We start from the raw sequence: 13,246 nt of genomic DNA, 5'->3' as shown, positions 1-13,246 counted from the left end.
GGAATGGCTCCCGAGTCAGGTCCGGAGGTGCTTTAGGAATCAAAGTGACCACAATGCGGAGGCCTACCAGGGAACCAATCAAATCGATTTCTGCTTCCAAAGACATTCGAGCTATCAAAGACGCCCTAAGTACAAAGAAGAGGCATTTGCAAATCTTTTTGAAGCTTCATGGGGGGCTGCTGCTTATGCATCTTCGTTACAGATTTGATGCACACATTGACTACAAATGCGTGTCAAACAACAATACATCTAATTATTTTTTCCCTCTGAACAACTCATGTGCGGCAGTTTATCGAAGCCTGAATCTCTTCCAAGGTCTTGCCTTTTGTCTCCGGCACGATCTTCACAATGAACAGAATGGCCATGGCACAAACAAAGGCGAAGAAGAAGAATGTTCCTGCAAGATTAGCAAGTTAGACAAGAATGGAAGTATATAATTTCGTGACACGAAATTTCGACTCACCTGAAGAACTCCAGCTCATGAGAAAGTTGAAGGCGAAAGAAACTGCCAATGAACTGGACCAGTTCACCAGAGTCACGAAGCTTCCGCCAATCCCTTTCATATTTATGGGGAATATCTGCATCAAATCCGATTGTCCATGTCAACATACCAATTTCCCAGTTATTTGGCGCTTTGATGAAATTGTCAACGATGAAAGCTAACTCTACCTCTGACATTATGACCCAAGGAACTGAACCCATCCCTAGTGAAAAGCTTGCGATGTAGACCTTTTGCATTTAGAAAAGGATTTATCACGAACATAAAACTTAGATAAGCATCATCAATCTGGTTGAACAAAGTGAAGCTTTTTAAGGCGTACCAATATGCCGGTGAGTGCGATGATCGGGACCTGCTTGGAGAATATCCCATGAATCTTCGATCAATGGATAGTTTGCCTCGATTAGATTTTTGTACTTAAAAATGAAAACATAAAGGGTGCTGCAGCTTGCAATGTAATGAAAGTTACCTTAAGATAGAATGATATTCCTGACATAAGAGATCCCACTAGGAGTCCAGATGTTGAAATCTGGAAACAAAGACAATTCCGAAATGTTAATTTTTGGTTATTTTTTTCGATGTGCACTGTTAAACTGCAGTACACGGCTTACCAACAATAGTGGCCTTCTCCCACTCCTGTCCATCAGTAGAGCTCCAAGTGCTGTGATTGGTGCCTATTGTGGACATCACACAAAGTAAAAAAAACAAAAGTTACCAGGAAATTTGGTTAATTTGATTATAATTGGGACATATGATCTGCTATTATTTTTACCTGGATACAACCCATTAAGATTGTTCCTAGGTTTCCTGAAGGGAATCCTGCAGTTAATTCAACACAACTTAAGTTTCATAGTTCTGGAACTGATAAAATAATGAAATGCGTCATAGCCAGGAGTTTGTCAATTTACCAGCTGATACAAAAGTTTCACTGGCAAAGAACAGGATCCCGTTTATCCCTACAAACTGCTGGAAAACCATTAGACCGACGCCGATAATGACAGGACGGATGTAGGACCTTCTGAAAAGATCCTGAATTCCAGCCTTTGGAAGACTTTCAATAGATTCGATGAATTCCTGCATGTAGATCAGTTCCACGACAGCAACTTAATTTTCGGCACCGAAAAGCGTACCGGACAACTATATTGTGGTTGCGGTGCCAAACCTTGATCTCTTCAGCTTCAACGAACACGTCTGCGTTTTTTCCACGGAGGCGTTGGAGTGCTATTTCAAACTCCTTCTGCCGGCCAACCTTTGCCTGCGGAACGTTTGGCGTTAAGTTGTTATGAGTGACAGATTATGCTAGTAGTAAAATTTAAAGACGCCATTCAGCAAATTACCAGCCACCGTGGGGATTCAGGAATGAAGAAGAGACCAACTATGAGAATTATGCATGGAACAAGTCCTGTATACATGCCAAAGGAGGAAATCGTCAGTACTTTTGTTTAGATAGAAAAATTAATCAGATTTTAACATAAGATCTTCCATGTGTATGTACCAGCTGTGGCCAGCGTGCGCCAGGACACCATCGTGCCGACGATATACGTCACGGATAATCCAGTGCATACCAGCAGCTGCAGTTGAAGCAGCAGTTTCAGAGTTGTTCCTAAAAGTTCAGCAAGGCCTCGATGTGTTGATAAAAGGGAAAATAATTACTTGGTTTAGAGCTGTAAGCACCCCGCGAAGAGCCTTGGGAGCTATTTCTGCGATGAAAACCGGTACCTATTCAGTTACAAGAAGTCCTGTCAGTAAAGTTCAAGAGTTATGCGGAAGATTAGTATTTCCCACGGTGTGCTGAACAATGTCAGCATACTGACGAGCATATGGTATCATACCACATACGAAAACACTCCGACGCCAAATCCGGTGCAGAATCTCCCAAAATCAAGCGAAGCAGCACTCTGGAAGTTAAACACAATCATCAGCTATATATTCAGACAAGTGGTGTGATTGTAGAAGAAGAAAAAGAATGGAGATGTACTTGTGCAAGAAAGATGGCCAGCCATCCGACAACGCAAAAAAGAGCAGAAGCCCTCATCGCCTGCTCTCAACACGCGCAGATACAGAAGAAAAAGGAGTTATTTGTGTTTTGCAGTTGCAAAGTATACTTGGAGGCTTTATTGAAAAAAAGTATAGTTGGAGGATAAATAATGATGATTATTCTACGTAAGGTGCACAGATATATATACCCCTTTTCGTCCAGCAACGTCGGCAATGTACCCGCTCGCAACCGCTCCGATCATCGCCCCGATTGTTAGTATCGACCCGAAAACCGAGTACTGCGGATCATTAAACGGTGATGAGAAACCAAGAACAACTTCGAAAACAGAAGTGGCATGTAAGGAATCGCCGTGGAATATTTTTGCTGAAGAACCCGTTTGCGTGTGCAGCTGTGCACGAACCTGGGAGAGGGTGAGCTGCAGGTCCTGTCTGATCCCGGCCTCAGTCGGTGCCGAGTACCCAATCTGCAGCACCGATCACACACACGCACAGATTGTTACCACTCTGGTTCCCAAGAAGAACGGGGAGAAAAGAGACAGACAGCTTGGAGACAGGCTCACCGCGACGCCGAAGGCAAAGGAGCCCATCACGGCGACGCTGGTGCTGGCCATGACCATGCCCAGCGACGACCCCGTCGGCCGGCCAAGGAGGTGCTCACTCGCCGCCATTGCCTACCTTGTTGGTTCTCGCCCGAGTTGCAAAGCAAAAACTACCACCGCTTGAGAGCTGCCTCACTCTCTAGCTAGTTACTAAATGTAGTGCTTAATTAGCTAAGCTACAAGATGTGAGGCGAGCACACACTGGCTGGACCGATGTGCCTACTACATACATATAGATCTCTGCATGCAGCATCATGCTCGTACAAACATGCGCTAGAGTTTTAATTTCCTCCGAATTCTTGTTGGTATATGCACGCATGGGATGCTCGAATATACTGGGCATCAACTGGGACACTTAACAAGTGAAAAGGACGCTTGGTAGATGGTTAGGTCATTAGCCACATGGCTAAACGAGTTATTTACCAATGGCCAGCTCATGCGGGCGAGATGAAAATCAACATGAAGTTGGCAGAACAAGCATGTTGGTAATGTATACTCGCAGCTGACTCCCGGCTTACTTGGAGAGGCAGTGTCGTTCATGCTCTGGCCATGTTCTAGGCTTCGAGCTGTTGGCAGCTTCTGTTGACTGGCTGACTCTTCAGTCTTCACCGTTTTTGCGTTGTCCGGAAAGTCCAATCAAATCCGCATTAGTCTGCCTTTTTATATTTTGCAATATGATGACAGGCCCGGATTGGCCCTTTTAGTGTGGCCTAATTCGAAACCATCGGCCCATATAACCAGAAAACTAAATGGGCTGAATAAGCTGATCTCTGCATGCCCTTATTTTGTTTTTGCAAATATCGGCCTTCTCTTACCACGAATATTTGAGGTATTATTACGTATTCGCGGTAAGAGATACTGTATTGATGACCCACTTGTATCTCTAACATCGTTGTGTATTATGTTATTTCTAATCTCATCTACATAGAAATGACTCGCATACCAATATTTTTTTATTTGGCACAATTTGGATGTGAGCAATCGTCGTGCTCCCCTTTCTACCCACCTCTTCTCAGCTGCCTCTCTCATTCATCCCACTTAGAGCATCTCCAGTCGCGTCCCCCAAACCGTCCCCCAAATCGCGCCGGATTGAGCGTTTGGGGGACGTGTTTCGTTCGTGCCGCGTTTGGGGGACGTCGCTCCCCAGTCGCGTCCCCCAAACAAAATTTCGCAAATTTTAAACTTGACTAGATTCGATTAGATTCGTCCAAACTTACATAGATTCGAACGAAATTTGACTAACTTTAAAACTAAACCTAATCTAGAACCACTTGCGGCGGCCGGAGGCGTCGTAAGTACTGCCGGAAGTTGTACATCTCGTCGGTGACGACCTCCACCTTGACGCGCTCGTCGACGGGCTCGTCCACGGGCTCGTCCTTCACCAAGCCGCTTGGTCTCGCCTCGCCGTCGTCGGTGAGGTCCACCAGCCGGCTTGCCGGAGTCGCGGATGGACATGGTGATCGCCGCGTCCAGGTCGCCCCTCCGAGCGTCCTTGTCGTCCATGGACGCCAAGAACGCCGCCCGCAGCCCCGGGCAGTCCTCGGGGTCGTCGCTGCCGGCGATGAGCCGCTGCTGCCGCTCGTACTCCGCCGGCGGCGCCGCCGCGACGCTTCCTCCGGCTCCTCCTTCACCTCCGGCTTCGGGATGAGGAGGGCGCCGCCGCGCCTCCCTTGCTGCCGCCCGCTGCCGCTACCGCCACGCCTCGTGTAGACCGGGGTGGCCGGCTCCTCCTTGACCTCCCGTTTGGGAACGGTATACGGCGCCGACCGGTACGACGACGACGGCGTCGATCGCGCCGGCCCCGAGGAAGAAGAGTGCGAGGAGGACGAGTACGTCGTCCTCCTCGGCTGCCATTGAGGAGAAGGCGGCGGCGACGACGGCATCTCCGGCCCGCGGAGCGCCGTTGCGGAGGCCGCGGATGACGTTCTCGAGGGTACGCCCCGGAACGCCCCAGAACAGGGCGCGGCCTTCCCTGTTCCAGCTGTTGGGCCCGCCGATGAGCCCGTCGGTGCTCGTGCGGCTCGACGTCGTACTTGGCCTTGAAGTACGTCGTCCACCAGTCGTCGTTGTCCTTGGCCGCCCATGTCGGATCCGCCCGCTCCTCGGCGGTGAGTTGAGCCCGACGGGCCTTGATGGCGTCCCGCCATTGCTGCGTGTCTGGCTTCGGCGGCGGCGGGATGCCAATGCCGTTCACGGCCATCTTCCGGCCGCCGCGCTGCAGCGCCCGCACGTCCGGCGGGACCGGATACCGGGCGTGGTACGGCGCCCACGCCTCCGCCACGGTGAGGCTGCCGCGGCGAAGCCGCTCGCCGCGGCGATCTTGCGGGAGGACGACATTTTTGAGCAGCGAGTAGAGGATCCGGGAAGGGGAGGCGGCGGCGACGAGAAGGATTATGATGAGCGGCGATAACCGGAGGGCGTCTTAAAACAGCGGCGGCGCCGGGTGGTTGCACGCAATAACTCCGGCGCGGACGGCCACGCGGCCATGCACGACGAGACGCGTCCCTCGCGTCGCCCGGGGAAAACAGGGACGCCATTAACGTCGCTTGACCAAAGGTAGGCGACGGGGTTTTAGCCTTCCGTGCCGCCGACGCGTCGGCCCCGCCACTCCCCGCCTCGCTCGTTGTGTCCGGCGTCCCCGGAGCGTCCCCTGTGGGACGGGGACGGGCTCGGGGCGCCGGACACCGTATCGGGCCGCGCCGGACAAAAAAGGGCTTTGGGGGACGCGGCTGGAACGCTTTTTTTGTCCGGCGCGCCCCAAATCGCTTTGGTGGACGGTTTGGGGGACGCGACTGGAGATGCTCTTATCGCGCCATCGTCATTGGACCATTCTATACACCCCCTCGTTTAGTCGGCATATACCTTCTAATACTTCCTTAATTTGTCGATGTCATCATCGCCCACAACCGCCTTCACCGCCGCTTAAGGGACATGCCTCCCCTTAGATCTCCACATCAGCAAGAGAAAGCCAAAGATATAAGTTGTATAATACATTATAATGCATTATCTCTTAGTGTCATCTCAAGCAATTAATGAGAATCGATTATTTTTTAGTTGAAAACTAAATTGTTAAGGGAAGACATATGGACCATATGGTACATGAAATAGTCTTCTCTTATTTTTTCTCGCCTCCAAGTGAGCAAAAATCCTATGTCTCAACTCTAAGAGAAGAAGGTAAGTTAAGAAACAATTCCATCGCTTAGCTCATTCACAAATTAAGATAAGAGTTTTCCCTCAAAAAAAATTAAGATAAGAGTAATGAACTACTCCGTCCAGTTGGGTTTATAAGTCATGCGCGTGTCCCTACATGGGTTTATAAGTCATGCGCGTGTCCCTACATCGTCGACTGGGTCTATGTCTATACTAGCATGAATTGGCGCAGCGGCACGCCGCGCCTATGTTGTAGTAGGACATCCGTAATTATCTTAAATTAATGACAGTTCTCACGCGGAGGAGCATATTTGGCAAGTGCTACTAATTGGTGGAATATGGGTACATGTTGGTCCGGTATGAGAAATGAAAATAATGGTCAAGAACACCCTTTACTGGGCTTATTATTTGCTTAAGAGTTTTGTTTTATCCTTCTAGAGAAAGGCTCTCCATAATCCCACTACTACGGAAAACTATATAGAAGAGACTTATCGTATAACAGATATTAAAATATTGTTTACTAAGCTCTACTTACATATCATGTAGTACAATATTTGCCAGCATTGAAGTGGTAAAATTCTCTACCTAAACATATGGCATGACATGCAGATCAGTTTGGCAGTAGATATCGGCAATCTTCTGTTGGTCTCACGATTACAGAGGCACATGTAATTGCATGGCTCATCCATATCCCTATCACCACTCTAGTTTTGACAGGTCCAACTTTGTAAACCCTAATGATGAAACATAATTGCATCAGAACTAAAACTTAATTATCAGTAATCCATTAGAATACATTCTAACTACAGAAGTCATAAAGTGAAACATATTGCGAAAACACTCTTAAGCTGACCCACTTGGACATCCTTCAAAAGTTCAGCAACCTTAGTTAGTACACTAATCAATGCCACAGTGAGGTTAATATGGTGTGCACCTCGAGTTCTTACTTGATGGGTATAGGCTCCTATTTAGGTCGAAACAACTCCATCTTTACCTTTCTTTTATCGTTGGTTGTACTGCAAACAAATAGACAGGTTGTGAGTTGAAAATGTAGGTTCAGCTACCATTGTTCTTATGAATTAAATGTAAGCATCTACCTTTGTTTGGTGGTGTAGTGATTGACTTCTGGGCTTTCCTTTTCTTGCGTTTTGTTGTGAAGCCTACTTCCTGTCATAAAAAATGAGAGAGTTCCATGTAAGATCGCTGCTGAGAGATGAAATAATTTATTGCTTGTTGCATTTGCTCACCCCTTCTAAATCTGAATCAATGGCTTGTATGATCTCTTTAGTTGGTGTTGTCTCTGAAATTTTGTTGTTGTCTGATGGGGTTGCCATGCTTTCTGGTAGAGCAAGCCGTGTAGATTTTGGAATACTTGCGGGCAGTTTAGGTGTGCTACTGGATGCTACCTCTGGATCTATTGTGCTGATCAATTGAGTCCTGGAGACGTGGAATAATATGTTGACAACATCGATGGCTTCTGCCTGAACTTTGGCTGCAACAATGTATTTTCTTCCAACTATACTGCTTATAGCAAGCAGCATATAGTTTGTTCTGCCTCTCCCGCCTGCAACAGCCAAGTCTGCGAAATGGCATGTAAGTGTTTTGTTGTGGTCGACGACAAACATGAATCGTCCTATCAATTCTTCATTTCTCTTCATTAGGTTGGATATCTCTTGCGTTGGTGGCAAGCTTGTACCCGTTAACATTGAAAATGTTTGTTTCAGTTTGCATATGGAACTATAAAGCTTGCTCTACCGTTGCTATTCAGTCCGTGGGACTGAGTAGTTGCTTATCTCTCTTCCATGGGCATCAATATATACTGAGATTTCAGTGTTGTATATGCATGTTAAGTAGCTTGTTCACAAAAGGAACAAAAGGGAAGATAAACCACAAACTCATCTAGACGAAACGCTGCTAGTGAGATTTCAATGTTTTATATGCTTCTTCGTACTCCTTAATCGAAGTAAATATTCTGCTATGCATGACACATGGGAAATAAAAACATTGTGTCCACTTTGTAAAAACAAAACAAAAACATTCAAACTATAAAAATATGGCGACTTCCATTCTGATGTCCATGGCTGGCTGCTAGTGAGATTTCAATGTTTTATATGCTTCTTCGTACTCCTTAATGGAAGTAAATATTCTGCTATGCATGACACATGGGAAATAAAACATGGTGTCCACTTTGTAAAGACAAAACAAAACATTCAAACTATAACAATATGGCGATTTCCAGTCTGATGTCCATGGCTGGCACCGGCATGGTGCTCTAATGCGAAGACGGTTGAGGCCAGACATGGAAATCAATCATCTGTAGAGCGACACAAATGGGGGAAAAAACACTCTGACTTATGTAAAAACGAAAATGCATCTCCTACAAATATGGGCACTGTTACTCAAACCATTTATTGAGACAAAACGACCGGAAAAAAAACTACTGACCTAAATAAGCACATAATTGTTAGCAGCTGCAGAGATTGGATATCTCTGCTGCCGCTAAACTAAATGGTCCTGGAGCAGCAAGTCAAAGGCATGCCATAGGACAGAGGGAAAGATCCTGCTATGCACAATAGAAAGAAAATGCTCCCCTCTGGTCCTTATTAAATGTCGCTGATTTGTACTTAATCCGACACTTAATATTGATCGGACGGAGTAGCATTTTTACTGGAATAGAGTTAAGAACCAAGATGTAAAAAATATAAACTGCAAACAAACACATTTAGGCTACTATTTTCCATGCTACTTTCTACCTTTGATCATCCCAAAGAATCAGCATGCCTAAAGGTCGCAGAGAGTGTCCATTCTATGTTGAACTGCCACACCACAATATACATTGAGGCAGAGTACTTGAGACAAAGAACATACCTACCCCGTCTGCAATCACTTCACTGCCATCAATAACTAAATGGTGGGCATTTTTCAGGCAAAAGTTGGAGTAAAGTATTTAACATTCTAGAGTTTAAATATCCTAGAATGCAATAGGAAACCAGACTGATACAATTCCTCGTGAAGTAGGCAACTACTTACTGTCGCCACCAAGTTTCTCTTGCATGCTCATGTAGAGAGGACCAACTCTACGGCGGATGCACTAGATGGTCTGGCCATACCATGCTGTCAGCAACATTTACTCTCCCAAACTGGCACGGTAAATTTGGCATTAGTTGGCAATGTGGTAGGAACTTCTTTCTTGACTAATTATCCTTAAGATGGGCCAACTGATGTGGATTGGCTGGCCTGAGAGGATCATCCGAGAGAATCAACCTGGTAGCGAGGAAACATATATTAGTATGTTGCAAGCAGCTAGAAGTGAGCAGTAATTTTGAGAGTATTGTAAGAAGTAGTACAAATTTAAATTGCAGCAGTAGTTTTGAGTGCATCAATTGCATATAGTGTGCAGTTTACCCAGAATATTGCAAGCAACTGGAATAGGAATTCCATCAATAAATTTCAGTGTTTGACTACTGAAATATTAGCCAAATTGGTTAATCCTCTTCGTAATATATTTACGAAGTCAAATCTACTGTAACTTTAATTGCAAAAGATTGGTAGGCTGAGCTTTAAGGTGAGGAGGCTCCTCAGTACATACGTGGGTACACATAAGTACATGAATACAGAATATGGACAACTGGACTAAAACAATTGATTGCCTTCACCTACCATTTTCCTGGAAGAATATACACTACAAAAAACTGAAATTTGGTAAAGTATGAGAAACCTTGAGAAAGTCTTGAATGAGCCTTTGCCACCAGTGCCACCATGATGTGTAGCAACCACCAAGTGTCGTGACTTTGTCCATGTGGATTACCCTAACAGACTCGGCTACGCCAAACCTCCTCATGACCATGACCATGGAGCCAGGCGATAGAGGCCCACAACAAAGAGCAGGAGGCCGTAGATGTAGAACATAGGCAACACGGCTAGGTAGACATTGTCACAAGAAGGTCAGGCCTCGAAGGTACGAAGAGCTCAACCATGGCTATATGGTTGTGGTGCATGAGCACAACACTCTTGCTGGTCCCCAAGGAGGGCCATATCCGTTGAGGGGATTGTTGATCACATCAGCATAGAGAGGCGAAAAAAAGGAGCGGCTTCGCCACCCTGGCTTGATCCGTGCATGAACTGAGAACCGTCCACCACAAACATTGGGAAGAAAAATCAAGGCATGGTGGTTGCCGAAGAGAGAGTCTGTAGTGCGCCATAATCTTGTAATTTTCTTTGAGGGTCCTTACTAATCTATGAAATTTGCAATATGAACCCTTACACCTGAAAAAGAGCAGGCGAGTTCAGAACCGGAATTTCGTTTACGTAAACCACATGTACCTCTATTCTTGTAATGTAGCTATAATGTAAATACAACGCTACGAAATAAGCTACACAACTAAACATGATAACATGTGAAAGCGAAACCAGGATAAGGAAAAGGATGTTCAATTACAATTGCTTCCACCATTTAGAGCTTCAGGCCTAAAGCAACACTCATTAGGCAGGGAAATTAACAATTGCTATTTAAAATAACCATAATATAGGCATCCGATCATTTTTGTACCAACAGAAAATAGTGCATAATCAATAGTGCAGCAAATGGACCCAATTTGGCTGATTCACATTTTCGTAAGGAACATCAACTGAGCATCTCCAATTTGCAAATGGAAAGTTGGAATAGACATCAAGATCTATTGTAGCTAGCTAGCTAATATCCCTATATATGACATCAAGATCTATTGCAGCTAGCTAATATCCCTACATTTGACATCAAGATCTATTGCAAGCTAGCTAGCTTATATACAGAGCATAGAAGGTGTACTACAAGTCTACAACCCTTCGAAAATAGCATTATTGTTACTGACCAATACAACCAAATTTATGAGTTAACTGTAGCAGTATACCTAAAGATTCGGACGTTTACAACCGTAGTCCCTTCATAGTTTCTAGAAAGGAGGACCGAGCCATTTCTAATACTTAAGGTAAGCTTCTACTTATCCTGCAGACTGATGGCAATGCAAACTATATAATTAGCTCCAGCATCTGATTGCAGAATCTCAGAACGCACACACCAAATGAGAAATCTGATAATTCTCTGATTGAGTTCTTGTAGGAATAAAAACAAACACTTCTTAGGCACCAAATCACAAAGCAGAGAACCTAATCGTCAGGAAATTCCCATCAGCACATACCTCCTTCCCGCTTCCGGTCCGGCAGGGGCTTCCACGACAGCCTGGGGGAGAGAGAGAGAGAGAGAGAGAGAGAGAGAGAGAGAGAGAGAGAGAGAGAGAGAGAGAGAGAGAGAGAGAGAGAGAGAGAGAGAGAGAGAGAGAGAGAGAGAGAGAGAGAGAGAGAGAGAGGGGAGGGCTCTCGTGCCGGTGAGCGCCACCCCCACGCCAGTACGTCGGCTCCGCCCGACGACCGCGCACACTTGCTCCACTTGAGAGAGAGGGGTGACCACGGGGATGACGCACAGATCGAGAGCCTTGATGATACTGGCATGGCGACAACCACGGCAGCAGAGCTCATATAGGGAAGGGTAAGGCGGTCGGTGGGTGGGTAGAGGAGGCCCTCGATCTTGGAAAGGGAGGTACCGCGCAACCGCCTGGCTCCCGCGGAGACCGCCGCTCGACGCGCCCGCGCCGACTGCACCCCACCAGTAGGTTGCCCCAGCCAAGCTTCGGCCGACCTCGACAACGGCCGACGTTCCCCGCCGCGCATCTATATTGGCGCCGAAGCAGCGCGACGACATGGTCGAGGCGGGGCTCGAGGAGGTGGTCTCCGGGGTCGATGTAGTGGAGCTGGAGCTCTGGGAGGTCGAGGAGGAGGTGCAGGCGATGTAGATGAAGTCGTGCTCGATGGGGAAGAGCAGCCGGAGGTGCGGTGGCGTCGGAGGAACGACCAAACCCATGGTGGGGCTAGGGTTTCGCGGGCCCAAGCGTAGAAGCGCGGCAGAGCAACGTGGTTGCGGGAAACGGGACATGAGGAGGCAAGGAAATAAATCCTATACGACCCGATCTTCAACGACCCGGCGGTAGACCAACTCCTGCATCCTACACGTAGCAAAGCATGTGGGGATTTGTGTGCATGTATGCTGCGGTGTTCAGATGAGCGGCACCAGAGTTGGTCTACCCAGCGGGTCGCATGATTTGGGTCGTATAAGATTTATTTCCCCGCGAAGGAGCCGCGGCGCTGTGCGTTGGCAGTTTGGCACCGAACGTGGCCCGGAGCAGGGCACCGGCCCGCCGCCCGGAGATGAAAGAGATGAGATGGGAGAGGTGGGGAAGGGGGCAAAATGGCTTGCCGCAGCGGTGGAAATTTGGATTTTTCACTGTGGAATCTGGGCGCGGCTTTGACCACATACATCAGTACTACAGCTACACATAAAATCCCACAACACAAACACTACGAAGGAAGGCAAAGAAAATCGTATACGTGCTGGCATAAGATAGACTTCCAGTTTCACTGTAAAGTCTTATGGAACACTCAAAACGCACACAGAAGAACCAAATCAATTAGTAAAACACGTGTCTCACCCTCATTAATTCTTAAAGAGCCTCAAAATTAGGAGAAAAAAGATGTTTGTTAAGGTTTAATATAGTAGTGATATATTAATTGTATAACTCAAAAATACCATTGGAAAATATAAAATCTAATCTTTTTTTTATTGTAATAGATACTTCATATTAAGTCGGTCGAATCGACGACATAGGGACACAGGCAGGACTTATAAAGTACCGAAAAAGAACTTTATGTTTATTCTAAGCCAAACCTTTTCATTTCGGTGTTTGCGTGTGCTTCGGCCACGTTTAGAATTTGAAGAAGAGGCCCAGCGCAGACTTCGGCGCCAAAACACCTCTGCAGGCTGCAGCTCCCTTGCTCTGCCCTCTCTCGCGCGAACCATTGAACACTCCAAAATAAGATCGCCATTTTTGCAAGAAACCCCGAAAATTTGGAACGAGAAAAAGAAGAGAAAACAGAGTGGGGAACGACCACAGCTTGGCGATGGATTAGA

General features: G+C 46.7%; 2 protein-coding genes across 2 annotated transcripts; both read right to left on the bottom strand.

Annotated features, from left to right (window-relative positions):
* Positions 1 to 275: 275 nt before the first annotated feature.
* On the bottom strand, positions 276 to 3,120 carry LOC124699031 (sugar transporter ERD6-like 16). The gene is made up of 17 exons (XM_047231403.1): positions 3,058 to 3,120; positions 2,899 to 2,961; positions 2,686 to 2,775; positions 2,478 to 2,537; positions 2,332 to 2,397; positions 2,153 to 2,218; positions 1,995 to 2,070; positions 1,837 to 1,901; positions 1,662 to 1,754; positions 1,408 to 1,573; positions 1,272 to 1,318; positions 1,111 to 1,173; positions 969 to 1,028; positions 822 to 875; positions 670 to 729; positions 464 to 578; positions 276 to 397 (listed from the first exon to the last, which is right to left on the bottom strand). The coding sequence occupies exons 1-17, from the start codon at positions 3,112 to 3,114 to the stop codon at positions 276 to 278; spliced, it is 1,323 nt and encodes a 440-aa protein (XP_047087359.1). The 5' UTR covers positions 3,115 to 3,120.
* A 4,061-nt stretch (positions 3,121 to 7,181) lies between these two features.
* On the bottom strand, positions 7,182 to 10,499 carry LOC124699030. The gene is made up of 5 exons (XM_047231402.1): positions 9,965 to 10,499; positions 9,277 to 9,510; positions 7,494 to 7,942; positions 7,344 to 7,413; positions 7,182 to 7,262 (listed from the first exon to the last, which is right to left on the bottom strand). The coding sequence occupies exons 2-5, from the start codon at positions 9,305 to 9,307 to the stop codon at positions 7,237 to 7,239; spliced, it is 576 nt and encodes a 191-aa protein (XP_047087358.1). The 5' UTR covers positions 9,308 to 9,510; positions 9,965 to 10,499; the 3' UTR covers positions 7,182 to 7,236.
* Between the last annotated feature and the right edge of the window lie 2,747 nt (positions 10,500 to 13,246).

Source organism: Lolium rigidum, chromosome 3 (genome assembly GCF_022539505.1).
Source record: "Lolium rigidum isolate FL_2022 chromosome 3, APGP_CSIRO_Lrig_0.1, whole genome shotgun sequence".
NCBI classification, from domain to species: domain Eukaryota; kingdom Viridiplantae; phylum Streptophyta; class Magnoliopsida; order Poales; family Poaceae; genus Lolium; species Lolium rigidum.
Note: the sequence above shows the minus strand (reverse complement) of the source record. Positions and strands in the feature narration are given on the sequence as shown.

What these genes read in the sequence shown, in the direction of transcription:
- LOC124699031 (XM_047231403.1), bottom strand. Translation starts at nt 3,114, where the DNA reads ATGGTCATGGCCAGCACCAGCGTCGCCGTGATGGGCTCCTTTGCCTTC. An exon ending in CCTTTGCCTTCGGCGTCGCG is followed by an intron (nt 2,962 to 3,057) that starts GTGAGCCTGTCT and finishes TCGGTGCTGCAG; the next exon opens with ATTGGGTACTCGGCACCGAC. An exon ending in TGAAACTTTTGTATCAGCTG is followed by an intron (nt 1,319 to 1,407) that starts GTAAATTGACAA and finishes AATTAACTGCAG; the next exon opens with GATTCCCTTCAGGAAACCTA.
- LOC124699030 (XM_047231402.1), bottom strand. Translation starts at nt 9,307, where the DNA reads ATGAGCATGCAAGAGAAACTTGGTGGCGACA. An exon ending in TTGATTCAGATTTAGAAGGG is followed by an intron (nt 7,414 to 7,493) that starts GTGAGCAAATGC and finishes TTTTTATGACAG; the next exon opens with GAAGTAGGCTTCACAACAAA. An exon ending in CACTACACCACCAAACAAAG is followed by an intron (nt 7,263 to 7,343) that starts GTAGATGCTTAC and finishes ATTTGTTTGCAG; the next exon opens with TACAACCAACGATAAAAGAA.